A 23,732-nucleotide genomic window follows, 5' to 3' on the forward strand; every position below is an offset into this window, starting at 1 on the left:
ATGGCATGCCTTTCCGAATACTACCAGGTATGGAGACATCCCTATCGGTATTTTGTAGGCCGTTCTATAAGCCCAAAGAGCATCATCAAGTTTTCTTGACCAATCCGTTCGGTTGGCATTGACCTGTCTTTGACAAAATACTCTTTATCTCCCGGTTGGAGACTTCAACTTGTCCGCTTGCTTGAGGATGGTAGGGGGTTGATACTTTGTGAGTGACACCATACTATGTGAGTAAGGTATCAAAAGCCTTGTTGCAAAAATGCGAACCCCCATCACTAATAATGGCTCTTGGGCAAAGCAATGGCCACCACACTCCTTGCTTCATTGTTGGGCAAAGCAATGGCCTCAACCCATTTAGATACATAATCCACCACAACTAGAATGTAGGTGTTCCCATAAGAGCTAACAAACGGACCCATAAAATCAATACCCCACACATCGAAGATATCTATCTCCAAAATGGTGGTGAGAGGCATTTCATTCTTCTTTGAGATTGATGTGTCGTAGAATTCGGGCATTTTTTATACCAATTACATAGACCTTAGCTCGTCTTTGGATGCATTTTTAGTTAATTCTTATGAAGTTTTGATGTTTTGTAGTGTATGAGACTTGAAGACACAAAAACATGAAAATGAAGTCAAAAAGCAAAAAAAGGACAGGAATGCTGCAAGTATGTGATCGCAGAAGTAATATGCGATCGCATACTCACCGCAAACTGAAGCATATTTTTGGTCAACTGAAGAGAAGAATGCGCGGTCCATTATGCAGTGGCATAACACTTATATGATCGCATAATAACCGCATAATTGCAACTGAAGAATCTGTGTAGCACTTCTGCGATGGAAAATGCGGTCGCATAACTGATATGCGGACTACATAATGGAAATGCGGTGGAAATTTGGGCTTGAATATTTTTTTTTATTTTGCGATGTAAATGTAAACTATGCGGACCGCATACATGGTATGAGACCATTATGCGGTCGCATAAGGGCTCTGCTAGGGCATTTTTGTCAAATCTTGACCCCGACTTTTAGTCCACTACAAATAGATTTATTAGGATTTTTGTGGGGCAGAGAGAGTGAGAAAAAAGGCTACTTTTAGAGCATTGAATGCACCATTGTTTTGGAGACTTTGGAATCTTGTATCTTTGTAAGTTTTATGACTTTATTTATCGCTTTGTTCTTAGATTCTAGTATGAGTAGCTAGTTTTAACTACTAAGGTTGTGGACCCTAGATGGGTATAACGTTAATGGGTGTTTACCATTGAATATATATATATATAATGGTTGGTTGATATTTACTCAGTTCTTATGCTTCATGTGTTGTTAGTGGTTGCAAACATTAATTAATTCCATTTCACTCTATCGTTACTTGGAAAAGTGGGTTAGGGTTTGGTAGAATTGAATATCAAAAACTCAAAGGTTTAAACCTTGTTTAATAGAATCGCTTAGGAATAAGTGGGTTCTATTTGGCATAAATTGGTTATTTTTAATTGCAACTCTTTTATATTTGGGAAAATCTTAAAGAGAAAATACTGCTTAACTGTTGGGAAATATTGGGCATCACTTAGGAACCATTTGTATATCAAAGGACTTTCCATTAGAAATATATCATATTAACACCGATAGAATTACATTCCATCGATGGGGACACAACCTTGGTTTCCTTAACCGAATTAAATACATTCTCACAATACAATCATCTTCTTTACTATACATAATTACAACACCATTTTCAAGCTAACATTTATAGAATTACGACCTAAGTAAAGCTTCACACTATTCAAGTAATCGTTTCACACCTATTCCTTGTGGGATTCGACCCCAACCTAGTTGGGTTATTATATTTGACATCGACCGCCTTACACCATTTATTTAGGTATAATTTGAGCATTTCAAATTTTGGCGCCGTTGCCGGGGAATACGGTTTTGAAATTACTATTTAGTATGTGCTTTACTTTACGTCTTTTTTCTATTCCATTACACTTTGCTTGCTTTGCTTGGTGTGCTAGATAAATATGGTCGGGTATGACAAAGAAGAAAATCCATTTATGGATATAGATGAGTACATCGAGGATACAAATTCCATTGTCCCTCCGCGAGTTGATACTGCTACCTTCAAGGTGGAACATGGTTTGATCCTAATGCTTAAAGCAGAGGGGTTTTTCAGGAATTCTACCGATGATGATCCGACACAATATCTTAGAAACTTCTTGGGTGTATGTGCGATGCACAAACAAAATAACGTGTCAGATGATGCCCTAAGGTTGAGGGTATTCAAGCACTCACTAGCTGGAGAGGCAAGGAAATGGATCCAAAATCTACCACCTCATTCTATTTACTCTTGGCATGAACTAGTCTGTGCTTTCCTAGCCAAATGGTTCCCACAAAGCAAGAAATCCGAGCTTAGAGATAAAATTTTCTTCTTCAAGCAAATACCGGGGGAACACCTATATGAGGCATGGGATCGATTCAAGCTATACCTAGTGAGGTCGCCGAATCATGGTTTTCCGGACACGATCTTGTTAGAGAAGGTTTACATGGGTTTGGATCTGTTGAACCAATCCATAGCCAAAAATGCAGCTGATGGATCTTTTATGGACAAAACATTCACAAGGATCACACAAATTCTCGACAAGATGGCAGAACACAATCAAGCTTGGCACTCAGAAGATACTACGGGTGGAATTGCATACGGTACTCCCTCTTTGACCAACATGATTAAGGAGAACCAAGAGAGAGATCAAGAAATTGCCGGACTTGCCACCAACATTAATGTGTTAACCAATATGTTCACTAAAAACCAAACAAAAAAGGTAAATGCTATGGAAGATGTGCAACCCTTGTCAAATGAAGATTGTGAGGAAGCAAACTATGTACATAATTCTGAAGGTGGTTACCACAGACAATCTTACCAAGATTCCGGACAACAAAATCAATGGAGGCCTAACCCGCAGGGACAAGGCCATCAACAGTGGCGAAATGATCAAGGTGGTTCAAGTCAAGGTAATTGGAGCAACAACAACAACAACTATGCAAACCGGAGTTCAAACCCCTATGTTCCACCAAAGGGGCAATACTCTAACTCTTCGCATTGGAGGGAAGGTTCTTCAAGTGAGTCAAAATTGGAGAACATGCTTGAAAGAGTATTGCAAAATCAAGAAAGAAATGACACTTCAATGAAGAACATGGCCGAACTTGTGGGATCACACACCGCATCCATACAAAAGCTAAAAATACAAATGAGAGATCTATCAAAAGAGCAAAATCCAAAGAAAAAAACACTCCCAAGTGACACAATTGCAAACCCAAAAGATAATAGGAGTGGCCCGACTTCTCATTCTATGGAAATCACAACTCGAAGCGGAAAAATACTTCAAGGAGAGAATGAACAAATGGTTGAAGTGGACAATCTTGAACAAGAGGTTGAGGCACAAAGTGAGATACCAGTTGTTGTTGAAGTTGAAAAGCTCCCAAAAGAAGTGAAAGTCCAAGAAGCGAACCGTGAAGAGGTAAAGGAAAAAGTAAAAGAGGCACCAAAAGATCTAGCACCAATTCCTAGACCCCCCCTCATTTCCCTCAAAGACTTTCTAGGAGGGTTGATGATAGCAAACTCGAGAAATTCTATGAAATTCTCAAGCAAGTATCAGTGAACATCCCTTTTGTGGAGGCATTTCAAGAGATGCCGGGTTTTGCTAAATACTTGAAGGACTTGATAACTAAGAAGAAAACCATCAAGAACGAAGTGGTGAATATGACTCACCGGGTTAGTTCCATCATTGCAACAACTACCATTCAAAAGAAAGAAGACCCGGGAGCCTTCACCATTCCGTGCACTATTGGGTTGCGAGATTTTGCAAGGGCTCTTTGTGATAATGAGGCTAGAATTAATTTGATGCATGTTGCTATTTACAAGCAAGCGAGGTTAGATATGCCGAGGCCTACAAGCATGAGGTTGCAAATGGCCGATCATTCAATCAAAAGACCGTTGGGGATTGTTGATGATGTCCTTGTGAAAGTGGGAAAGTTCTTCCTTCCTGCTGATTTTGTGATCCTTGACTGTGATGACGATAAAGAAATCCCTATCATCTTGGGGAGATCATTCCTTGCTACTGGAAGAGCACTTATGGATTCAGAACGAAATGAGATCAAGTTCCGAGTTAATAATGAAGAGGTCACCTTCCAAGCAAGTAAGGGTATGAAGTTGCCACATGCATATGAAAGCATCTCAGCCATTGATGTTGTTGATAAGGTAGAAGATGCAATTGAGATGAGGATGGAAGAAGAATGCCTTGGTGAGGCTTTGACGACTATATTGGTGAATTTTGATGGTGAAGATATAGAGGGGTACATGGAATCGGTGAATGCATTAGAAGGACGTGGTTCCTACACTTATGCACCAAAGAAACTTTATCTTGACTTAGATAATAGAGTCACACCCTCCGCAAAGCCTTCAATTATTGAGCCGCCACAACTTGAACTCAAGCCACTTCCACCGCACTTAAGGTATAAATTTCTTGGCTCTAATGGTACTTTACCAGTAATCGTTTCTTCTTTGTTGAATGATGTGCAGGTAGATCATTTGTTGAATGTCCTAAGGGAATACCGACAAGCCATTGGGTAGACAATAGCGGACATTCGAGGGATTCCCGCCGGAATTTGTGAGCACAGGATACAATTGGAAAAAGAAAGTAAACCTAGTGTGGAGCATCAAAGAAGGTTAAACCCTTCCATGCAAGAGGTGGTGAAGAAGGAAATCATCAAGTGGTTAGATGCCGGGGTAGTCTACCTCATTGCCGATAGTTCTTGGGTGAGCCCGATGCAATGCGTGCCGAAGAAAGGAGGCATGACCGTGATCCAAAATGAGAGAAATGAGCTCATCCCAACGAAAACTGTGACCGAATGAAGAGTCATGGATTACCGGAAGCTCAACAGTGCCACGTGCAAAGACCATTTTCCTATGCCCTATATTGATCAAATGCTCGATCGGCTAGCGGGAAGGTCATTCTATTGCTTCTTGGATGGATATTCTGGTTACAACCAAATAAATACCGCCCTGGAAGATCAAGAGAAGACAAAATTCACATGCCCATATGGTACTTTTGCCTTTAGCCGTATGCCATTTGGACTATGCAATGCCCCGACTACCTTTCAACGCTGCATGATGTTAATCTTCTCGGACATGGTGGAAGACTTCCTAGAGGTGTTTATGGATGACTTCTCTGTAGTGGGTGATTCCTTTGAGCATTGTCTTGACAACCTAAAACAAGTGCTCAAAAGATGCGAAGAAATAAACCTTGTGCCAAACTGGGAGAAATGCCATTTCATGGTGGACAAGGGCATTGTTTTGGGCCACAAAATTTCCAAACAAGGCATAGATGTTGACCGAGCAAAGATTGAAATCATTTCCAAGCTTCCTCCACCCATTTCAGTAAAAGGTGTCCGGAGTTTTTTGGGGCATGCCGACTTCTATAGGTGTTTTATCAAGGACTTCTCAAAAATTGCAAATCCCATGTGCAAGCTCCTTGAAAAAGATGCAAAGTTTGTATTTGATGAGAAATGTCTCAAAGCTTTTGAAGAACTGAAAGAAAAGCTCACCACGACACCAATTATTGTCACACCCGATTGGTCCCTTCCATTTGAACTCATGTGTGACGCCAGTGGTGTCTCTATTAGGGCGGTGCTTGGTCAACAGCATAACAAAATCCTTCACCCTGTCTACTATGCAAGCAAGACACTCAATGGTGCTCAAATGAATTATACTGTAACTGAGCAAGAACTTCTTGCCATTGTCTATGCTTTTGAAAAATTTCGAGCCTATTTGTTACAGTCCAAAGTGATAATTTACACCGATCATGCTGCTCTTCGCTATCTTATGGAGAAGAAGGATGCCAAACCTAGATTGATTCGGTGGGTCCTTTTGTTACAAGAGTTTGACTTTGAAGTCAAGGATCGAAAAGGGACAGAAAATCAAGTTGCAGATCACCTATCTAGGCTTGAAGAAATAGGGAGGCCAAAAGAGAGGCCAAAAGAGAACCTTGAAATCAATGATGCCTTTCCAGATGAGCACATGTTGGCATTGTCTGGCACATTCGCTCCTTGGTATACCGATATTGCTAACTTCTTGGTTAGTGACCTTGTTCCCGATGGATTGGAAGCTTATCAAAAGAAAAAGTTCTTTCGGGAGTGTAGGCAATACTATTGGGAGGAGCCCTTTCTGTTCCGGGAGATGAGGTAATGCCAATTCTCAAGGCATGCCATGACTTCCCGGTTGGGGGCCATCATGGAGGAAACCGGACGGTGGCAAAAGTTCTTGAATATGGATACTATTGGCCATTGATCTACCATGACGCAAATCAAATGGTCAAGGCTTGTGATCAATGTCAAAGACAAGGGTCAATTTCTAAAATGCATGAAATGCCCATGAATTTTGTAATGGAGGTCAAGATCTTTGATGTATGGGGGATCGATTTCATGGGTCCCTTCGTGAGCTCTTATGGCATGACATATATCTTGGTGGTTGTGGACTACGTCTTCAAGTGGGTCGAAGCAACCGCCTTGCCCAACAATGAGGCAAGGAGTGTAACAACATTCTTGAAGAAGAACATATTCACGCAGTTTGGTACTCCCAAGGCCATCCTTAGTGATGGTGGTTCTCATTTTTGCAACAAGGTTTTTACCGGGATGCTCGAAAAGTATGGCGTAAAGCACAAGGTGGCCACACCCTATCATCCTCAATCGAGTGGCCAGGTTGAAGTTTCCAACAGGAAGATTAAAAACATCCTAGAAAAAACTGTCAATGCAAACAGGACCGACTGGTCAAGGAAGCTAGATGATGCGTTATGGGCATATCGCACAGCATTTAAGACTCCCATTGGCACCTCACCGTACCGATTGGTTTTTGGTAAGGCATGTCATTTTCCTGTGGAGCTTGAACACAAAGCCATGTGGGCTCTGAAAAAGTTGAATCTTGACTGGGCCGAAGCTGCTAACCTGAGAATGACACAACTCAATGAGATGGAAGAATTCCGCCTCCATGCCTATGAGAGTGAAGCCATGTATAAGGAGAGAATGAAGTTTTTTCATGACAAGAAGATCTTAAAGCGGGAGTTCAAATCCGGTGACTTGATCTTACTTTTCAACTTAAGACTCAAGTTATTTCTGGGCAAACTCAAATCCAAATGGTCTGCTTCATTTAAAGTAGGGAATGTGTCTCCTTATGGTGCTATTGAATTGGAGTCGGAGGACGTAACTCGAATGTGTCTCCTTATGGTGCTATTGAATTGCTTCCCTTTCTTTCCCCTTCCTCTCAAAGCTGATCAGTGGGGATCTGGATGAATAAATTTTTGCATTCGAGTGATAAGAGTCTTGTAAGTGAGGGGTTTGACCATTTTTGATTTAGGAAGACGATCTTTGCGGTCCGCATAATTGGTTTGAGGTTCGCAGAGTCGTCGCAAACTGAAACCATAGGTGGCCTGGTATAATGTAATTTTGCGATGGAGTATGCGGTCGCAAATTCGTTTTGCGGACCGCAAAGTTGCCGCAAACATGGTCAGTAAAATTGCTTTTGTTGTGCACAGAAATACAACCATTTCGCGGTCGCATAACAAACTTTGCGGTGATTTTTGCGATCGCATAATTTGTTACCTCATGGGCGTGTAATTCTGCGATGGGTTTGCGGTCCGCAAAGTTGTTATACGATCGCATAACCCATCGCATAAGTTGTCTACCTCTTTCATTTTATATTAACATGATTCCTATGCTATATCCACCCCTCACCCACTGTTTCATTGACAAGAATGGCACCAAAGAAGTCTCTTGCAACACGATCACCACCGGTTTGCAAAAAGAAACAGGTTGCTGCTCTGAGTCAACAGGCACAACAATCTAAATGTACACGGCCTAAAACAACCCGCAGCACTTCTGAGCACTCCTCCCAGTCTGAAGAGGAGGAGGCACAGATTGACCTCCTGCCATCCGTTGACCTACAAGCTGAAGCACGATGGAAGAGTGGGGAAGATCTAATATTTAGGGTCACAGGCTCATGGAACCTATACAAAGAAGGGATAAAAAAGAGAAAAATTCTTGAGGAGAAGCAGTTGAGTCTAAAAGGTCTGAAGGAGCACTACCCTCACATAATCGAGAACATTAAGAAGAGACAATGGGAGTTCTTCACTGAAATCCCAGATGAGTATAATGAGACACTTGTGAGGGAGTTCTACTCTTCTTATGCTGCCTCACGATATGCTGAGAAAAAGAAGAATAGGGTAATCCTGCAATTCGTCCAAGTTCGAAGGGTTCAAGTGCTCTGTGATGCAGGTACCATTAAAGACCTATACTTTGAGGACTGGTCGCCAGGCATGGCTGCGTATGATGCAAAACTCGCCAACAGTGACAACGAGCGTGCCTGGATTACTTTTGTCATAGCAAAGGGGACCCCCTCCTGGATTGACCCACGCCACAAGATTTACAAGCGGGATTTCACCCAGGAGGGCCGATATTGGCTCACTTTTGTCTGCTCCCGTCTGATGCCGACTAGGAATGAGACTGTCATAAATATTAAAAAGGCACTCATCATTTCATGCATCATGTCGGGCATAAAGATTGATGTGGGACATATTATATTAAGGGAGCTGGGGATCAGAGCAAACCAAAAACAAACATCACTTCATTTCCCATGTTTGATCACAGCTTTATGTAAGGCTGTAGGAGTTCCCCCTATCCCAAAGCATGATCGTATTGAGAAAGCTATATAAGCCATTGACATCACTCGGGTAAGTGATGCAGTAGGTGTGGAGATGGACATCCAACCTGAGACTTCACTCCCTCATCCATCAGATACAACAGCACCTGCACCTGCTGCCCTCTCACTGCCTGGCACTCCTGCCCCAACCATCTCCACATCCAATCCTCGGACAACCACTAAATAGCCACATGCCGCATTACTAGCTCTCTCAAAGCTGGGTTGACTAGCCCAGTACGCCAATGCTAAGGTAGACCGGCTGACAAAGGAACTCTCGAATCTTATCAGGCAAGCATTGGCCCTTATCCACGTCTCAGTGAGAGTTCTTCAACAACAACATAAATATTATGAAGATCGCCTAACGCACTTTGAAGTGTGACTTGAGAGGGTCGAGCGAGGCGAAGTTGGAGATATGCCTCAGCTCAGGAAAGATGTCGATGAGCTGAAATCACAGCTGCACAAGATGCAGAACTTGGAGTTCGACTTGACCTTCCTTCTCCCGGAGGGCGGCGATCAGGGTACAGGTACCTCCATTCTGGGCTTGGATTTGGACTTCACAAACATTATACCAACCCCGAGGGCACAGGGTGCTGAAACTTCAAAAGCTCCAGCTTCGAGTGTACACATTGACACTCCTTCAGAGGAGGAATCCGGAGAGTCTGATCAGGGAGCGACTGAAGATGAGGAAACCGATGAGGATGCATTAATAGAGGTGACTGAGGGTCAGAGGGACAACAAGTTTAAGAAAGTGGCTGATTCTACATATACACAGGATGACGAGGAAGCATAAGTGCAGACAGCAATTGCACATTCTCTTGCTGACATGGTCACCAAGGCACATCCAGCAACCACACAGTCATCAATGGGAGAGGCTAACAGCTCCCAGATCCCAGACGCAACCTCACAGCAGGTAGAGCTTCATGTTCCTACCTCAGTGATCACCACATAGTCCGAGGTTCCGCCTGTTGCTGCCACAGTGCCAGAAATTGACCCCACAGCTGCCCAGGATACTCCAGCCCTCCCTAAACTTTGCTTTTACATTTTCTATGCATTGGGGACAATGTATGCTTTTGAGTTGGGGTGGGGTAGTCATATTTTGTGAAAACAATTCTTTTCTTTAATAATATAGATTGGTAGCTAGAAATGAATTCCTCTTGGTTTTTCTTCGTCGGGTTCTTTTCCAAGGGTGTAATAGTAGAACCACGACAATAGCATGGAATGTTTTGACTTGTTTGGTGTTGATTGTCTATTTTCAAGCATGTAATGAATATATAAAAATAAAGTGTACCCTTCCTTCTTTTGTATAGATCTATATATATACATGGTTAGTCATTGTGAACTTGAGGCTCGCTTTTTGACTTTATGCTTACTCAGAATCTTACATATCATGTGATGAAAGCTTTGAGTTGCCTTGCATTCACTTAAGGGCTGAAACTATGTTGAGTTGAACATTTCATGCATCGTGAGTGAGTGAGGATTTGTATAAATAATGTAAATTCTTAGCTTGTGATGTCTATAACTTGCCCGGTTGGTTTTTTAGTGCAAATTCCCGGTTAATGAATGGGTGCTGAAATGATCTGAGGCTATCTTTGTGACTGCTAGCTAATTTTGACCAAGTTGACCTCCCTAGTACATAAATTACCCTAGTTACCCCTTTTTTGAGCCTTTAACCTTTTATTTGGCTACCACATTACAAACATTTACCCCTTTGTGAAATAATTCCTTCCGTCGAACACATCCCTCCTTGAACGAGTAAGAATGAGACTAAAAGCTTAAGTTGGGGGTGTTGGTACAAAGTGGAAAGTGACAGGGTTGAATACTGTGTGTAAACTCAAGCTCAAAGTTACATATATGAAGAAAACTCAAGCTCCGAAAAGAAAAGGCTTATAATAATAATAATAATAATAATAATAATAATAATAATAATAATAATAATAATAATAATAATAATAATAATAATAATAATAATAATAATAATAATAATAAATAAAAAGAGTGGAGTCTTGTAGAAACTGAAGAAACACTTTGAGGTGGTTCTATGTCGGTAACTCGAGGTAAATAAGTGCTATGTAGTAAAGAAGCAAAGTGTGTGGAGTTCAAGGAGGGTATAACCACTACTTTCCCAAATATTCATCCAACCCGTCCCGAAACCTACAGTACAACCCATGAAAAGTCCTTGGTGATCTACATCCAATCATTCCTGGGATAGCAACAAGTTAAAATAAGGGCAAGCATATAGACTGAGACTTGTAGCATGTAGCTTTCATTCCGAGTGCAAGAGTGTTTTGATTGCATCCCCTGTACATATGTGTGAGTTGGGGATTTTCTTTGTTAAGAGCGTGCATGAATTGCAAGATTTAGCAGAAGTTAGGTTTCTGAAGTAGAATACAAGTTCACACTTAGCTGTGAGTAGTATTTTGTCATTTTAGTTGAGGCTCGAAGTTCACAAGTTGATTAGTCAAACTGTTAAATAATAATTATCTTCCATGAAGGGTAAATAAAAGAAGTTATATGCTTGTTACCTGACAGTCAAAACCATCTACAACCGCTACTGTTTTGCGACATGTCGGAAATAGAAGTAGTATAGGGTGGGATAATTTTGTTTTAGTTACTTGAGGACAAGCAAGAGTTTAGGTTGGGGGTGTTGATGTGCCGTAGAATTCGGGCATTTTTTATACCAATTACATCGACCTTAGCTCGTCTTTGGATGCATTTTTAGTTAATTCTTATGAAGTTTTGATGTTTTATAGTGTATGAGACTTGAAGACACAAAAACATGGAAAAGAAGTCAAAAACCAAAAAAGGGCAGGAATGCTGCAAGTATGCGATCACAAAAGCAATATGTGATCGCTTACTCACCGCAAACTGAAGCAGATGTTTGGTCAACTGAAGAGAAGAATGTGCGGTCCATTATGCGGTGGCATAACACTTATATGATCGCATAATTGCAACTGAAGAATCTGTGTAGCACTTCTGCGATGGAAAATGCGGTCGCATAACTGATATGCGGACCGCATAATGGAAATGCGGTGGAAATCTGGGCTTGAATATTTTTTTTATTTTGCGATGTAAATGTAAACTATGCGGACCGCATACATGGTATACGACCAATATGCGGTCGTATAAGGGCTCTGCTAGGGCATTTTTGTCAAATCTTGACCCCGACTTTTAGTCCACTATAAATAGATTTATTAAAGTTTTTGTGGGGCAGAGAGTCAGAAAAAAGAGGCTACTTTTAGAGCATTGAATGCACCATTATTTTGGAGACTTTGGAATCTTGTATCTTTATAAGTTTTATGACTTTATTTATTACTTTGTTCTTAGATTCTAGTATGAGTAGCTAGTTTTAACTACTAAGGTTGTGGACCCTAGATGGGTGTAACGTTAATGGGTGTTTACCATTGAATATATATATAATGGTTGGTTAATATTTATTCAGTTCTTATGCTTCATGTGTTGTTAGTGGTTGCAAACATTAATTAATTCCATTTCACTCTATCGTTACTTGGAAAAGTGGGTTAGGGTTTGGTAGAATTGAATATCAAAAACTCAAGGGTTTAAACCTTGTTTAATAGAATCGCTTAGGAATAAGTGAGTTCTATTTGGCATAAATTGGTTATTTTTAATTGCAACTCTTTTATATTTGGGAAAATCTTAAAGAGAAGATATTGCTCAACTATTGGGAAATATTGGGTAGTCACTTAGGAACCATTTGCATATCAAAGGACTTTCCATTAGAAACATATCATATTAACACCGATAGCATTACATTCCATCGATGTGGGCACAACCTTGGTTTCCTTAACCGAATTAAATGCATTCTCACAATACAATCGTCTTCTTTACTACATATAATTACAACACCATTTTCAAGCTAACATTTATAGAATTACGACCTAAGTCAAGCTTCACACTATTCAAGTAATCGTTTCACACATATTCCCTATGGGGTTCGACCCCAACCTAGTTGGGTTATTATATTTGACATCGACCACCTTACGCCATTTATTTAGGTGTAATTTGAACGTATCAGAGATCCCACCAGCCTTTTGGCGTTCATCACACCGCTTGACAAGCTCATTAGCATCCTTGTAGAGAGTAGGCCAATAGAATCCACAACTCAAAACTTTTGCCGTCGTTCTTGCTCCACCATTGTGACCACCATATGGTGAAGAGTGGCAAGCCTCAAGAATACCCATTTATTCTTCCTCCGGCACACATCGTTGGATCACACCATCGGTACATATTCATAAAAGATATGGCTCATCCCAATAATAGTCAAGACAATCCCGTTTGAGCTTCTTCCTTTGGTTTAAAGAGAACTCATTCGGTACAATGCCACTCACAAGATAGTTTGCTAAGTCGGCGAACCATGGCATTCCGGTCATTGAAACGGCTAGGAGTTGCTCATTGGGAAATGAATCATTGATCTCAAGGCCGTCATGTGGCCTCCCCTCCTTCTCCAATCGGGACAAGTGGTCCGCCACTTGATTCTTGTGACCCTTGCGGTCTTGAATCTCTAGATCAAACTCTTACAATAGAAGCACCCACCGCATTAGTCTTGCTTTAGAATCTTTCTTGCTCATCAAATATCGGAACGCCGCATGGTCGGTGTGAACAATCACTTTTGTACCCATCAAATACTAGCGGAACTTTTCCATAGCAAAAACAATAGTAAGGAGCGCTTTTTCGGTTACTGTGTAGTTGACTTGGGCATCATTCATGGTCTTACTAGCATAATAGACCGGATGGAAGATTTTGTTGATACGTTACCCCAAAACTGCTCTGAATGCCACATCACTAGTGTCACACATAAGCTCAAAAGACAAGCTCCAATCCGGTGCAGTGATAATAGGAGTAGTAGTCAACTTGAACTTGAGCAATTTGAATGCCTTCATACAATCCTCGTTGAAGTGGAACTTGGCATCCTTCTCCAAAAGTTTACACAAGGGGTTCACCACCTTAGAAAAGTCCTTGATGAATCGGTGATAGAACCCCGCATGACCCAAGAAGCTCCTCACTCCCTTCACGGATGTAGGGGGAGTTTGGAGATCACCTCAATTTTAGCCTTGTCGACTTTAATACCATGCTTTGAAATTTTGTGGCCGATGACTATGCCTTCTTCGACCATGAAGTGACATTTCTCCCAATTCAAAACCAAGTTTGTCTCCTCATATGTTGCCAAGACCTTATCCAAGTTGTTCAAGCAATCATTGAAGGAATTCCCCACCATAGAGAAATCATCCATAAAGACCTCAAGAATATCCTTCACCATGTCGGTGAAGATGGCCATCATACACCGTTGAAAAGTTGTCGGTGCATTGCATAACCCAAATGGCATCCGCGAGAATGCGAAAGTACCATAGGGACAAGTGAAAGTAGTCTTTTCTTGGTCCTCAGGAGCAATGAGAATTTGATTGTAGCTGGAATATCCATCAAGGAAACAATAAAAAGCTCATCCGGCTAATATGTCAAGCATTTGATCAAGAAATGGAAGCGTAAAATGATCTTTCCGAGTGATTTTGTTGAGCTTCTGATAGTCCATGCACATTCTCCACCCGATCACCGTTCTTGTAAGAATCAATTCGATCTTGTCATTGGTGACCACAGTCATTCCCCCTTTCTCTGGGACACATTGCACCAGAGAGGTCCACGAGCTGTCGGAAACGGGGTAAACTACCCCGGCATCAGACCACTTTATGATCTCCTTCTTTACCACCTCTTGCATTGCTTTATTTAACCTTCTTTGATGTTCAATGGAGGGTTTGGCATCCTCCTCCAAAATAATATTGTGCATGCAAAAGGCGGGGCTTATACCCCAAATATCCGTCAGTGTCCATCCTATAGCTTTCTTCCTCTTTTGAAGCACCGTCAAAGTAGAATCTACTTGCACGTTAGTCAAGCAAGAGGAAAGAATAACAGGTAAAGTAGAACATGGGCCAAGAAACTCATATCTGAGATGTGAAGGCAATGGCTTTAACTTCAAAGTGGAAGGCTCCTCGATCGAGGGCTTTGTTGGAGGAGTCTTCCTGTTCTCAAGATCTAAGGACAAATTTTGGGGTTCATAAGTATATGACCCCATTCCTTGTAATGCATTTACACATTCCACATAGTCATCCTTCTCCTCATCATCATGATTAAGCAATACGGCCTCCAAAGTATCATCAGCATTCATCATGGCACTAGCATCATCAACAATCACCTCGGTGACTAAGTCCATAAACGAACAAACTTCATTGTTATTCGGTTGCCTCATAGATTTTCACACATGAAAAACTACCTTTTCATCGCCCACCCGAAAGGTAAGCTCACCGGCTTCCACATCAACAAGAGCCTTCCCCATAGAAAGGAAAGGTCTACCCAAGATAATAGGCACCTCATAGTCCACTTCGCAGTCAAGAATCATAAAGTCTGCCGGGAGGATGAACTTATCAATAGGAACCAACATATCATCAATAATACGCAATGGTCTCTTCATAGTACAATCTGCCATTTTTGACCTCATAGATGTGGGTCTTGGTTGCCAAATTCCCAAAGTTTTGAACATTGAGCAGGGCATCAAGTTGATACTCGCCCCTAGATCACATAGAGTTTTCGCAAAGTCGACGCTTCCAATAATGCAAGGGATTGTGAAAGCACCGGGATCTTCCAATTTCGGAGCCATTGAGTGCACAATAGCACTCACTTGATGTGTCATCTTGATAGTCTCACAATTCATTGATCTTTTCTTTGTCACCAAATCTTTCATGAACTTTGCATAACCGGGCATTTGTTCTAACGCCTCAACCAATGGCACATTAATGGATAAGCTCTTCATCATGTCAATAAACTTCTTGAATTAGTTCTCACTATTTTTCTTGGAAAGACTTTGAGGGCATGGAGGAGGAGGCCTTGGCATTGGTGCCTTGGCCTTTGGCACTACCGGTTCTGGTATGTCAATCACGTGTTCCCTAGACGAGTTCGCTTCTTCTTGGGTCTCCTCCGCACTCTCATCAATGTCAATTTTCACTTCTTCATTAGCTTGAACCACATTGCTTGGAATCTCATCTTCTTGAACCACTACATCACCATCCACAATTCTTTTTTGATTTGAGGTGGTTGTACCTTCACCTCTTCCACTCCTTGTTGTTATGGCCATGGCATGTTCCGTGTTGTTCCCACCCTTCGGGTTCACCACCGTATCACTAGGTAGTGCTCTCTTAGGACGAGTGTTTAAATCTTGCGAGATTTGCCCCAATTGAACTTCCAAATTGCGGATTGAAGTGTTGTCAGAGACTAATTGAGTATCGAAGTTAGCATGTTTCTCCATCATTTGTTTGAACATATTTTCAATCCGTCCCATTTCATTGTTGGAGGAACTAGAAACTTGAGATGGATAAGGAGGCGGGTTGTTTGGTTATTGATACATCGGGGGCCTTTGAGAGCCTGACCCCCAATTCCCTTGGTTGTTGCCTCCCCAATATCCTTGATTGTTGTCACCTTAATTGCCTTGGTTGCCTTGATTGTTCCAATTGCCTTGATTATTGTTATTGTTCCAATTACCTTGATTGTTGGTACCACCACTCCAATTGACTTGGTGGTTTTGATTGTTCCAATTTCCTTGATTTCCTTGAGATCGCCATTGTTGATTTGGTCCTTGAGAGTTGTTCCTTTGCCCTTGGTAATTGTTGACGTATTGCACTTCTTCTTCTTGCTCATTATACGAATCACCTTGGTCATACCCACTAACATCTTGCATGAATTGTTACGGACGGCTTTGCCCTTGTTGACCTTTTTGTCGTCTCTTATTCATCATCATATTTACATCTTCCATCGCATTCACTTGTTTCGGCTCTTGAACTTGTTGCAGCTGAGCTTTGGCCAATTGGTTCATTGTGGTTGTTAACTCTGCGATAGCTTGCCCATGATCATGTAGTTCCTTGTGTAGGTGGATGACATTGGGGTCACCTTGCGGAACATTGGCCCTACTTTGCCATGCCGATGAGGTATCCGCCATCTCATCTAAAATTTCACAAGCTTTGGCATAAGGTGTGTTCATTAAGTTCCCGCCGGCAAGTTAATTTACCACACATTGATTTGTTGTGTTGATCCCCCTGTAGAAGGTTTTTTGGATCATGGCCTCGGTCATATCATTATTCGAGCACTCTTTAACCATGGTACGATATCTTTCCCAAATCTCGTGCAATGGCTCATTGGGCTCTTGTTTGAACGCTAGAATTTCATCCCGTAGTGTAGCCATATGCCCCGGAGAGAAGAATTTGGCAATGAATATTTTGGCCAACTCATCCCATGTATGGATGGAATGATTGGGCAATCTCCCTAGCCAGTCCAATGCTTTTCTCCATAAAGAAAAGGGAAATAGCCTCAACCTCAGTGCGTCCTCAAAAACATTGGTTTTCTTGCTCCCCCAACAAGTATCGACGAACCCCTTGAGATGCTTGTAAGCATTTTGATTTGGAGCCCTAGTGAAGAATGCTCGTTGCTCAAGTAGTGTAAGCATCACGTTGGTGATTTGGAAGTTGCACGCCCTAATGTGGGGCGGGACTATAGCACTTGCATAATCCTCGTTCGACAACACCCGGTGCGCTGCCTCTCTTGGTGGAGGTGGGGGAGGGACGGGAACATTATCATGAGGCGGTCGGCCTTGCCTATTTGCTTAAGGTTCGGGAAGAACCTCATCTCCTTGATCATCGTCCACTTCCTCCCCAATGGCAAATTACCAATGGGCTCGTTGTTGAGAACTATTCTCGTACCTATAGCAATTCAAAAACAAAATTAGTGACTCGAAAAGAAAAGAAGGCAAATCACACAAAAACCTAGATATAAAGCTAAATCTGTTTAACTCCCCGGCAACGGTGCCAAAAAATTGATGTCGCCCAAACTCACACCACAAATATAGGTAGTGAGGCAGTCGAAGCAATAATAAAACCCAACACAATTCGGGGTCGAATTCTCAGGGAGTTAGAATTGGGATTAGGTATATATTTAGTGTAATTGTACGATATGCCTTAGATTATACTTCCACATTCTTGTTTGTTGTTTCTAATTCTACTTTAAACTATTGATTGCAATTATAAAACTAGAAGAAAATATTTTTTGTTTTGGTTATTTTCCAAATGATAAAAGATCTAGGGTCGTGACTTCCACCTAGGTGGTTACCTAATGGATTGTAAACTCTAGGACAAGTTTGATTGGTCGGGGTTATAATATAGCAATCACATGCAATTACCCATTCTATACCTCTCGGTAGTTTGAGTGATTTTGCCTAATTCAGCTTTCACAAGTCCAAATGGGCATTGCACACAACAAGTGATAAATGCTCAAGTCGGGTCTTACTATCTCTAGATTCAACCCTTTAAATTGGGGCTATCAATTTCTTAAGTTCACCCCAATTTCTTGTTAGCCAAGTTTTCCTAGACTTAGTATCTCTTTATCAAGTAGAGACTAAGTCAATTAGGCATGAATCAATGTTTGCAACCATTAATTCTTGAATTCAAGCAAGAACTAGGCTAAATATCACTAACCCAATCACAAAGTCCTAAATCAAACACTCATTAAGTACCCACACTAGGGTTGGACCACAACCCTAGATAGAAATTTAGCTACTCATAAAAAATAAAGAAATATAAGAAAAAATTAAGATAAAATGCATAATAATTGATTAGGGGAAAAATGTAATGTTTAGAAGCTAATCTAGTACAATATTACTCAAAACAGTAAAGAAAAACGGCTCAGGTGCTCTCCCAAAACAAAACTTACTCTAAAAATGACAAAAAGTTCTATTTATAATAAGCTGAAAATATCTGACAAAAATGCCCATGTGGAGGTTGTGCGGCCGCACAATTTTGTGTGCGGTCCGCACTCTGAGTTTGACTGGTCAACTGGTCCTTCTGCGGTCGCATAAAAGTGGGATGCGGTCGCACTTCATTTGATTGTGCGGACCGCACAATTCTGAGTGCGGCCGCACACTTGAACTTGGACTGGAACATGGCTCTCTGATTCTTCTCTTCTGCGGACCGCACAATTATGAGTGCGTCCGCACTTGTCATCCTGCAGCCACACAATTATGGTGCGGTCCGCATATCTTCAGCTTTCCCAAAAACTAACTCTCTGAATCTCCTCTTCTGCGGCCGCACAATAATTGTGTCGTCCGCATACTCTGAAGGACATCTCACAATGATGTTTCATTGTTCTGCGGATGCACACAGTATTGTGCCGTCCGCTCTATAGGACTTTTTGCCTTGTTTTGGTCCTTGTCCATTTTTTACTCCTTTATGAGTTGAGTTTGACTTCTTTGGATCGTCTCCCAATATTCCTGCACGAAAGCACATTTTATTAGTTCCCGAGAATACCTTTAAGCATTTTTGAGCTAAAACGCAAGTAAAAGAGAGTAAATAAGCGGTCAAAATCCCTACTTATCAGTAAGCATTTTTTATTCCAGGATCAGCATGTCAAACTCTCGAGCAGTACCCACACACATCGACAATGGCCTTGGTTTTCATGGCAAAAACGGCAACATAGCCGCCCCAGGAAACGAAGTGCCTCCAGTTGACCTCGAGGGAGTACCAGTTGCAGACCCTACCGACGTCAGTTCCCATGTTGCCCTGAATGCAAAATTAGGTATCGACCCCGAAAATAGTGTCCGTAGAGATGTTCGATCAGCCGGTCAGAACTTACAAGGCGGTGAAGAAGGCGGAATCAGCCTTCGAATAATATTCGAAATACTGCAAGCTCAACAAGCTGCAATAGCACAACTTCAAAATCAGAACCACGCACCGAGTAGGGTCGAACCCGAGCCATCACAGGAAGTTGTTCACAGGGCCGACAATAACCAGAGTTCGGATAATTACCCCATGCTCGGGAACTGTCGTCCGAAAAATAAACGAGATCGAATTATTAAAACTCTGAGATCATAAGACCTTTTAGGCAATCCTCGATTTTTATAGGCCACAGCCACCCCACTCGGGGACTGACACTTCGGGCAAGCTCGAAGTAAAACAGGAAAATAAGCCCAAGGGAAAAATCCCAAACTAAAAAGGCTACGGCCGAATTAACATGGTTCGGAGATGTCCGAATTCCGTAACAAACAGGCCTTCTAATTTCCTCATAAACTGGTTAAAAGGGCTACCCCCGGTAAAAAGGTTTCGGTAATATCAAGCCTCGAAAACTCTAATGAGTACAAAATTGTTCGAACTCTCGAACAGTTCCTTATTGCATGCTAAGGCATTACAAGTTTTGCAAATACAAATGATAAAAAACTTTTTCAAGCCGAAAAGGGGAGAAAGTCATAAACAATCTTTTTACAAAGGCTCATCGGTCTAATACAAAAGCCTAAGGGCTTTTTTTGCTTTGAGTTCGAGAGACCATCCCCGCTCAAATAAAAAACCTAAAGGTTACCTTACTTCGAGTTCGAGCAAGCACTCACTCGATCATAAAACCTAAAGGCTATACTAGTTCGGTTTCAATCAAATTGTATAAACCTCGGACCTTAGAATACAACTTCATAATTTTATAAGGCAGAAAGAAAGAAAGTTTATATATATATATATATATATATATATATATATGTCAAAAATCATTTACAATGGAACCATGGCCCGATCAAATTTCTCTACAAAAGAAACGATCTTAAAAGAAACACAAAAAATACTAATCCTAAAGGACTTAGTCTTCTCCGAGAGCAGCTTCTTCGCTCTCGAGGCGTTCTCCGCTTTTAGATCCGCTCATACTCCCAGAATCATCATCATCAGGAAAGGCTAACACTCTGGCTTAAGCTTCGAGCTCCTTAGCATTCTCGATCTCGGTTGTAAGATCGAAGCCATGAGCATGGATCTCCTCGAGAGTCTCCCTTCGAGACTGGCATTTAGCATGCTCGGCAACCCAGTTTTCTCGAGCCTGAGCAGCTTCGGCAACCTCCTTTGCTCGAACCTGAGCAGCTTCAGTGTCGGATAGGTAGACAGGCACCATTGCATCAGCATTAGCCTTGGCCGTTTCGACCTCCGATTTGGCTGTTGCAAGTTCTGTGGCCAACCTCTCTCGATCGGAAGTTGTTGAATCGAACCGAGATTGGAACTCCTCAATTTTCTTGACTTGCACCAAGGCCTTCTCTTTCAAGCTTCGGAGTTGGGTCTCAACCGAGGCCAGTTGAGCTCGGGCAGCTTCCTTTTCTGAGGCAAGGCGGTCCATGTTCTTCTTCCATGCCTCGGCCTCCGCTTTCACTGCGTCCACTTCCTCACGAAGTTGTCCGATCACATCGAGTTTTCGCTGGACCTGTGGGACCGAACTGTTAGCCACCACGCCCGAGTCAGTGTCATTAACTTCAAAGATTCTTTTGACCTGCTCAGACATATCAGCTTGTTCTTTCTGAGCTACTTCTAGCTCAACCCAAAGTCCTTTTGCTTCCCCTTCTCTCTGCTCACTGAGAAGCTTGAAGGCATCTCTCTCCTCAATAAGCCCTCGGTTTTCGGCTTCATACCGGCTTAGCTCCCTTCGGGATCGAAATAAAGCCTTGTGATGAAGCACAGAAGCCTACAAAAATAGAAAGAAGGAATTATATAAGGGGAGAAAAGTACAAGTATGAAAATTGACAAAGAAAATATGAACTTACCCGTTCAGGGCATGTTGGGCTTTGTTGAAAATACAAGGCGCTCCCACCTCGTCCATATGGGCTTGATCTTCTTCCGTGACCAAATGTCGGAGGTAGCTAGCCACCCCTGCGGGGGCAGCAAGAACCCGGGCATCCTCCGGGAGCGTGATAACGATTGTTCGCTTGCACGAGGGATCGGTACTAGGGGCCAGAAACTGATTGGTCAGTTTAAAACTCGAGGAAGCCTCGCCCGAACTCTTCTTCGGAACCTCCAAGTCACTCAGACTAGTGACACAGTCTACCCCAACAAAATAACCACAGAAAGGATCTTCCTCTCTGTGGGCTCCTTCCCCGTAACAAGTCTCCACGGCCTGAGCGTCGTGTATCATCGACTCGGGAAATAAAGGAAACGAGGGGGAATACTCGATCTCTATTGCCCCGAGTGGGTATTTTGGGGCGCCGCCTCCGTCTTGGGAAGCCTCGAGCCCGGTTTCTGCACCAGCATCCACCACATATTCAACGATCTCTTTGCCTCGAGATAAAGCATCTTTAGTTCCTCTCGGCTCGGAGACTTGGGCCGAACCCTCCTCCTCGACCTCATCGAGCCTATACGGAGTAGTATCAACTCCCACCAGTTCCGGAGTTCTCCGAATCTCGGTGCTAGCTCGCGCACAGGCCACCAGCCCAGAATCATCTTCTTAATCTTCTTCTTCTTCTTCTTCTTCTTCTTCTTCTTCTTCTTCTTCTTCTTCTTCTTCCCTTAGCCTTTGGACTGACTCCATAGTCAGTGGGATTGTGTTCCCCTTGGGTTTACGGGTTGTTCTCTTCTTGGGTTTTTGATCCTCGAAGTTCGAGGCCCTTTTCCTCTTATTCTCTTTCGCCGGTTTCGAGATAGGTGATGAAACTTCTTCATCACGGAACGGGGGTCTCATAGTCGCGTCCTTTACGAGACCTACAAAAGGAGAAAGTAAGTAAAATCATGTTTGAAAAGATGTTTGAACGATAGACAAATCGGTAAGTCAGGAAAAAGGCTTACCATGAGTACGAGACTCCCACCGACCCTTTGACAAATCGCGCCATGCGCGCTCGGCGTGTGTTGACGTCGAAACCAGGCTCCTAACCCAGTTCTTGAGGTGGTGAACCGCACCCGATATTCAAGCAACGACTGCATCGAGAATAACACTGATAAGAAATAATGAAGAAGTAAAAACAACGAACATAAATTTAAGACGGAATCATACTTACGTTTCATATTTCATTTCTCAGAAAATGGCATGCTTTCAGTCGGGATTAGGTCTGTGGTCTTCACCCGAACGAACCGGCCCATCCAGCCCCGATCTTTGTCTTCATCTATACTCGAGATAAGAGCCTTGGTGGCCCGGCGTTGAAGTTTTATCAGCCCACCTCGATAGAGTCGAGGGCTAAATAATCTTATGAGGTGGTCAAGGGTGAAGGGAAGCCCGTCGATTTTGCTCACGAAGAAAAGGAGCAGTATCACGATCCTCCAGAAAGAGGAGTGAATTTGGCCGAGGGTCACCTGGTATTTCTTGCAGAAGTCTACGATGATCGGATCGAGGGGACCCAGCATGAAAGGATAAGTGTAAACACTCACGAACCCTTCCACGTGGGTGGTGATCGCTTCTTCTGGTGCCGGTATCACAACCTCTTTATTTTCCCAGTTGCAATCTTTCTTCACCTGCTCGAGGAGGCTTTTGGGTATCAAGCATATATATCTCGATATCGGCTCGCATTGACTGGGAACCGATGAGGGTTTCTCAACCTTAAAGTCAGAATCTATGAAACACCCCTCGGTAATAAGTTCTTCAGGGCGTGGCTCCACTACCAGTTTTGAACTGTTGTTGTGAAACCGATAAATAGCCCTCTTCTTCATTATTTCAAACTTTACTTTCAAATCTTTTTCATTCCAATCTCCATAGTTCTTTGCCTTCTTCAAAGCTTCATATCTTCAGATCTTTGAGTTTTTTTGCTTGTTCTTCCTAAAACACCAAATACTTCAGTCTCCATTCTTCTTTGCCCACAAAAACTAAATGGCCAAAGCATCTAAAATTATTCCGCAGAAAGAGGTTGCTTCCTCATCTCGATTACGTCATGATCGAAGGCTCAAATCATTTCTTGTCATTACTCTCTAAAAAAATGAGGGGACTATCTGTATACGGTCAAAATCAGGCTTGCCCGATTTTGTATGGTTAATCGAGATCGGGGTGGCAGACCGAGGTTCAATCCCAAGTTATATTGGATCGTTATATGAATAAATATTGCCTAGCTCGTGATTCAGGGATCGATCGAGATCGAGACCAGCTAAGATCGAAACCGAGAAGGATAGAGATCTAGCGAGATTGAAGGAAGCCTGATAAGTCAAATAACAGAAAGTCGAGGAATCCGT

General features: G+C 42.3%; 3 protein-coding genes across 3 annotated transcripts; 2 read left to right on the forward strand and 1 right to left on the reverse strand.

Annotated features, from left to right (window-relative positions):
- Positions 1 to 2,017: 2,017 nt before the first annotated feature.
- On the forward strand, positions 2,018 to 3,652 carry LOC117272957 (uncharacterized). Its single transcript, XM_033657404.1, has one exon. The coding sequence runs from the start codon at positions 2,018 to 2,020 to the stop codon at positions 3,650 to 3,652; it is 1,635 nt and encodes a 544-aa protein (XP_033513295.1).
- Positions 3,653 to 3,681: 29 nt separating this feature from the next.
- LOC138906977 (uncharacterized) lies at positions 3,682 to 4,623 on the forward strand. The gene has a single exon (XM_070196737.1). It carries the CDS (start codon positions 3,682 to 3,684, stop codon positions 4,621 to 4,623), a length of 942 nt encoding a protein of 313 aa, XP_070052838.1.
- Positions 4,624 to 16,050: 11,427 nt separating this feature from the next.
- On the reverse strand, positions 16,051 to 21,875 carry LOC138906978 (uncharacterized). Its single transcript, XM_070196741.1, has 3 exons — positions 21,828 to 21,875; positions 20,623 to 21,270; positions 16,051 to 16,512 (listed from the first exon to the last, which is right to left on the reverse strand). Exons 1-3 carry the CDS (start codon positions 21,873 to 21,875, stop codon positions 16,051 to 16,053), a joined length of 1,158 nt encoding a protein of 385 aa, XP_070052842.1.
- Positions 21,876 to 23,732: the final 1,857 nt, after the last annotated feature.

This window comes from Nicotiana tomentosiformis, chromosome 1, assembly GCF_000390325.3.
Source record: "Nicotiana tomentosiformis chromosome 1, ASM39032v3, whole genome shotgun sequence".
In the NCBI taxonomy this organism is placed as follows: Eukaryota; Viridiplantae; Streptophyta; class Magnoliopsida; order Solanales; family Solanaceae; genus Nicotiana; species Nicotiana tomentosiformis.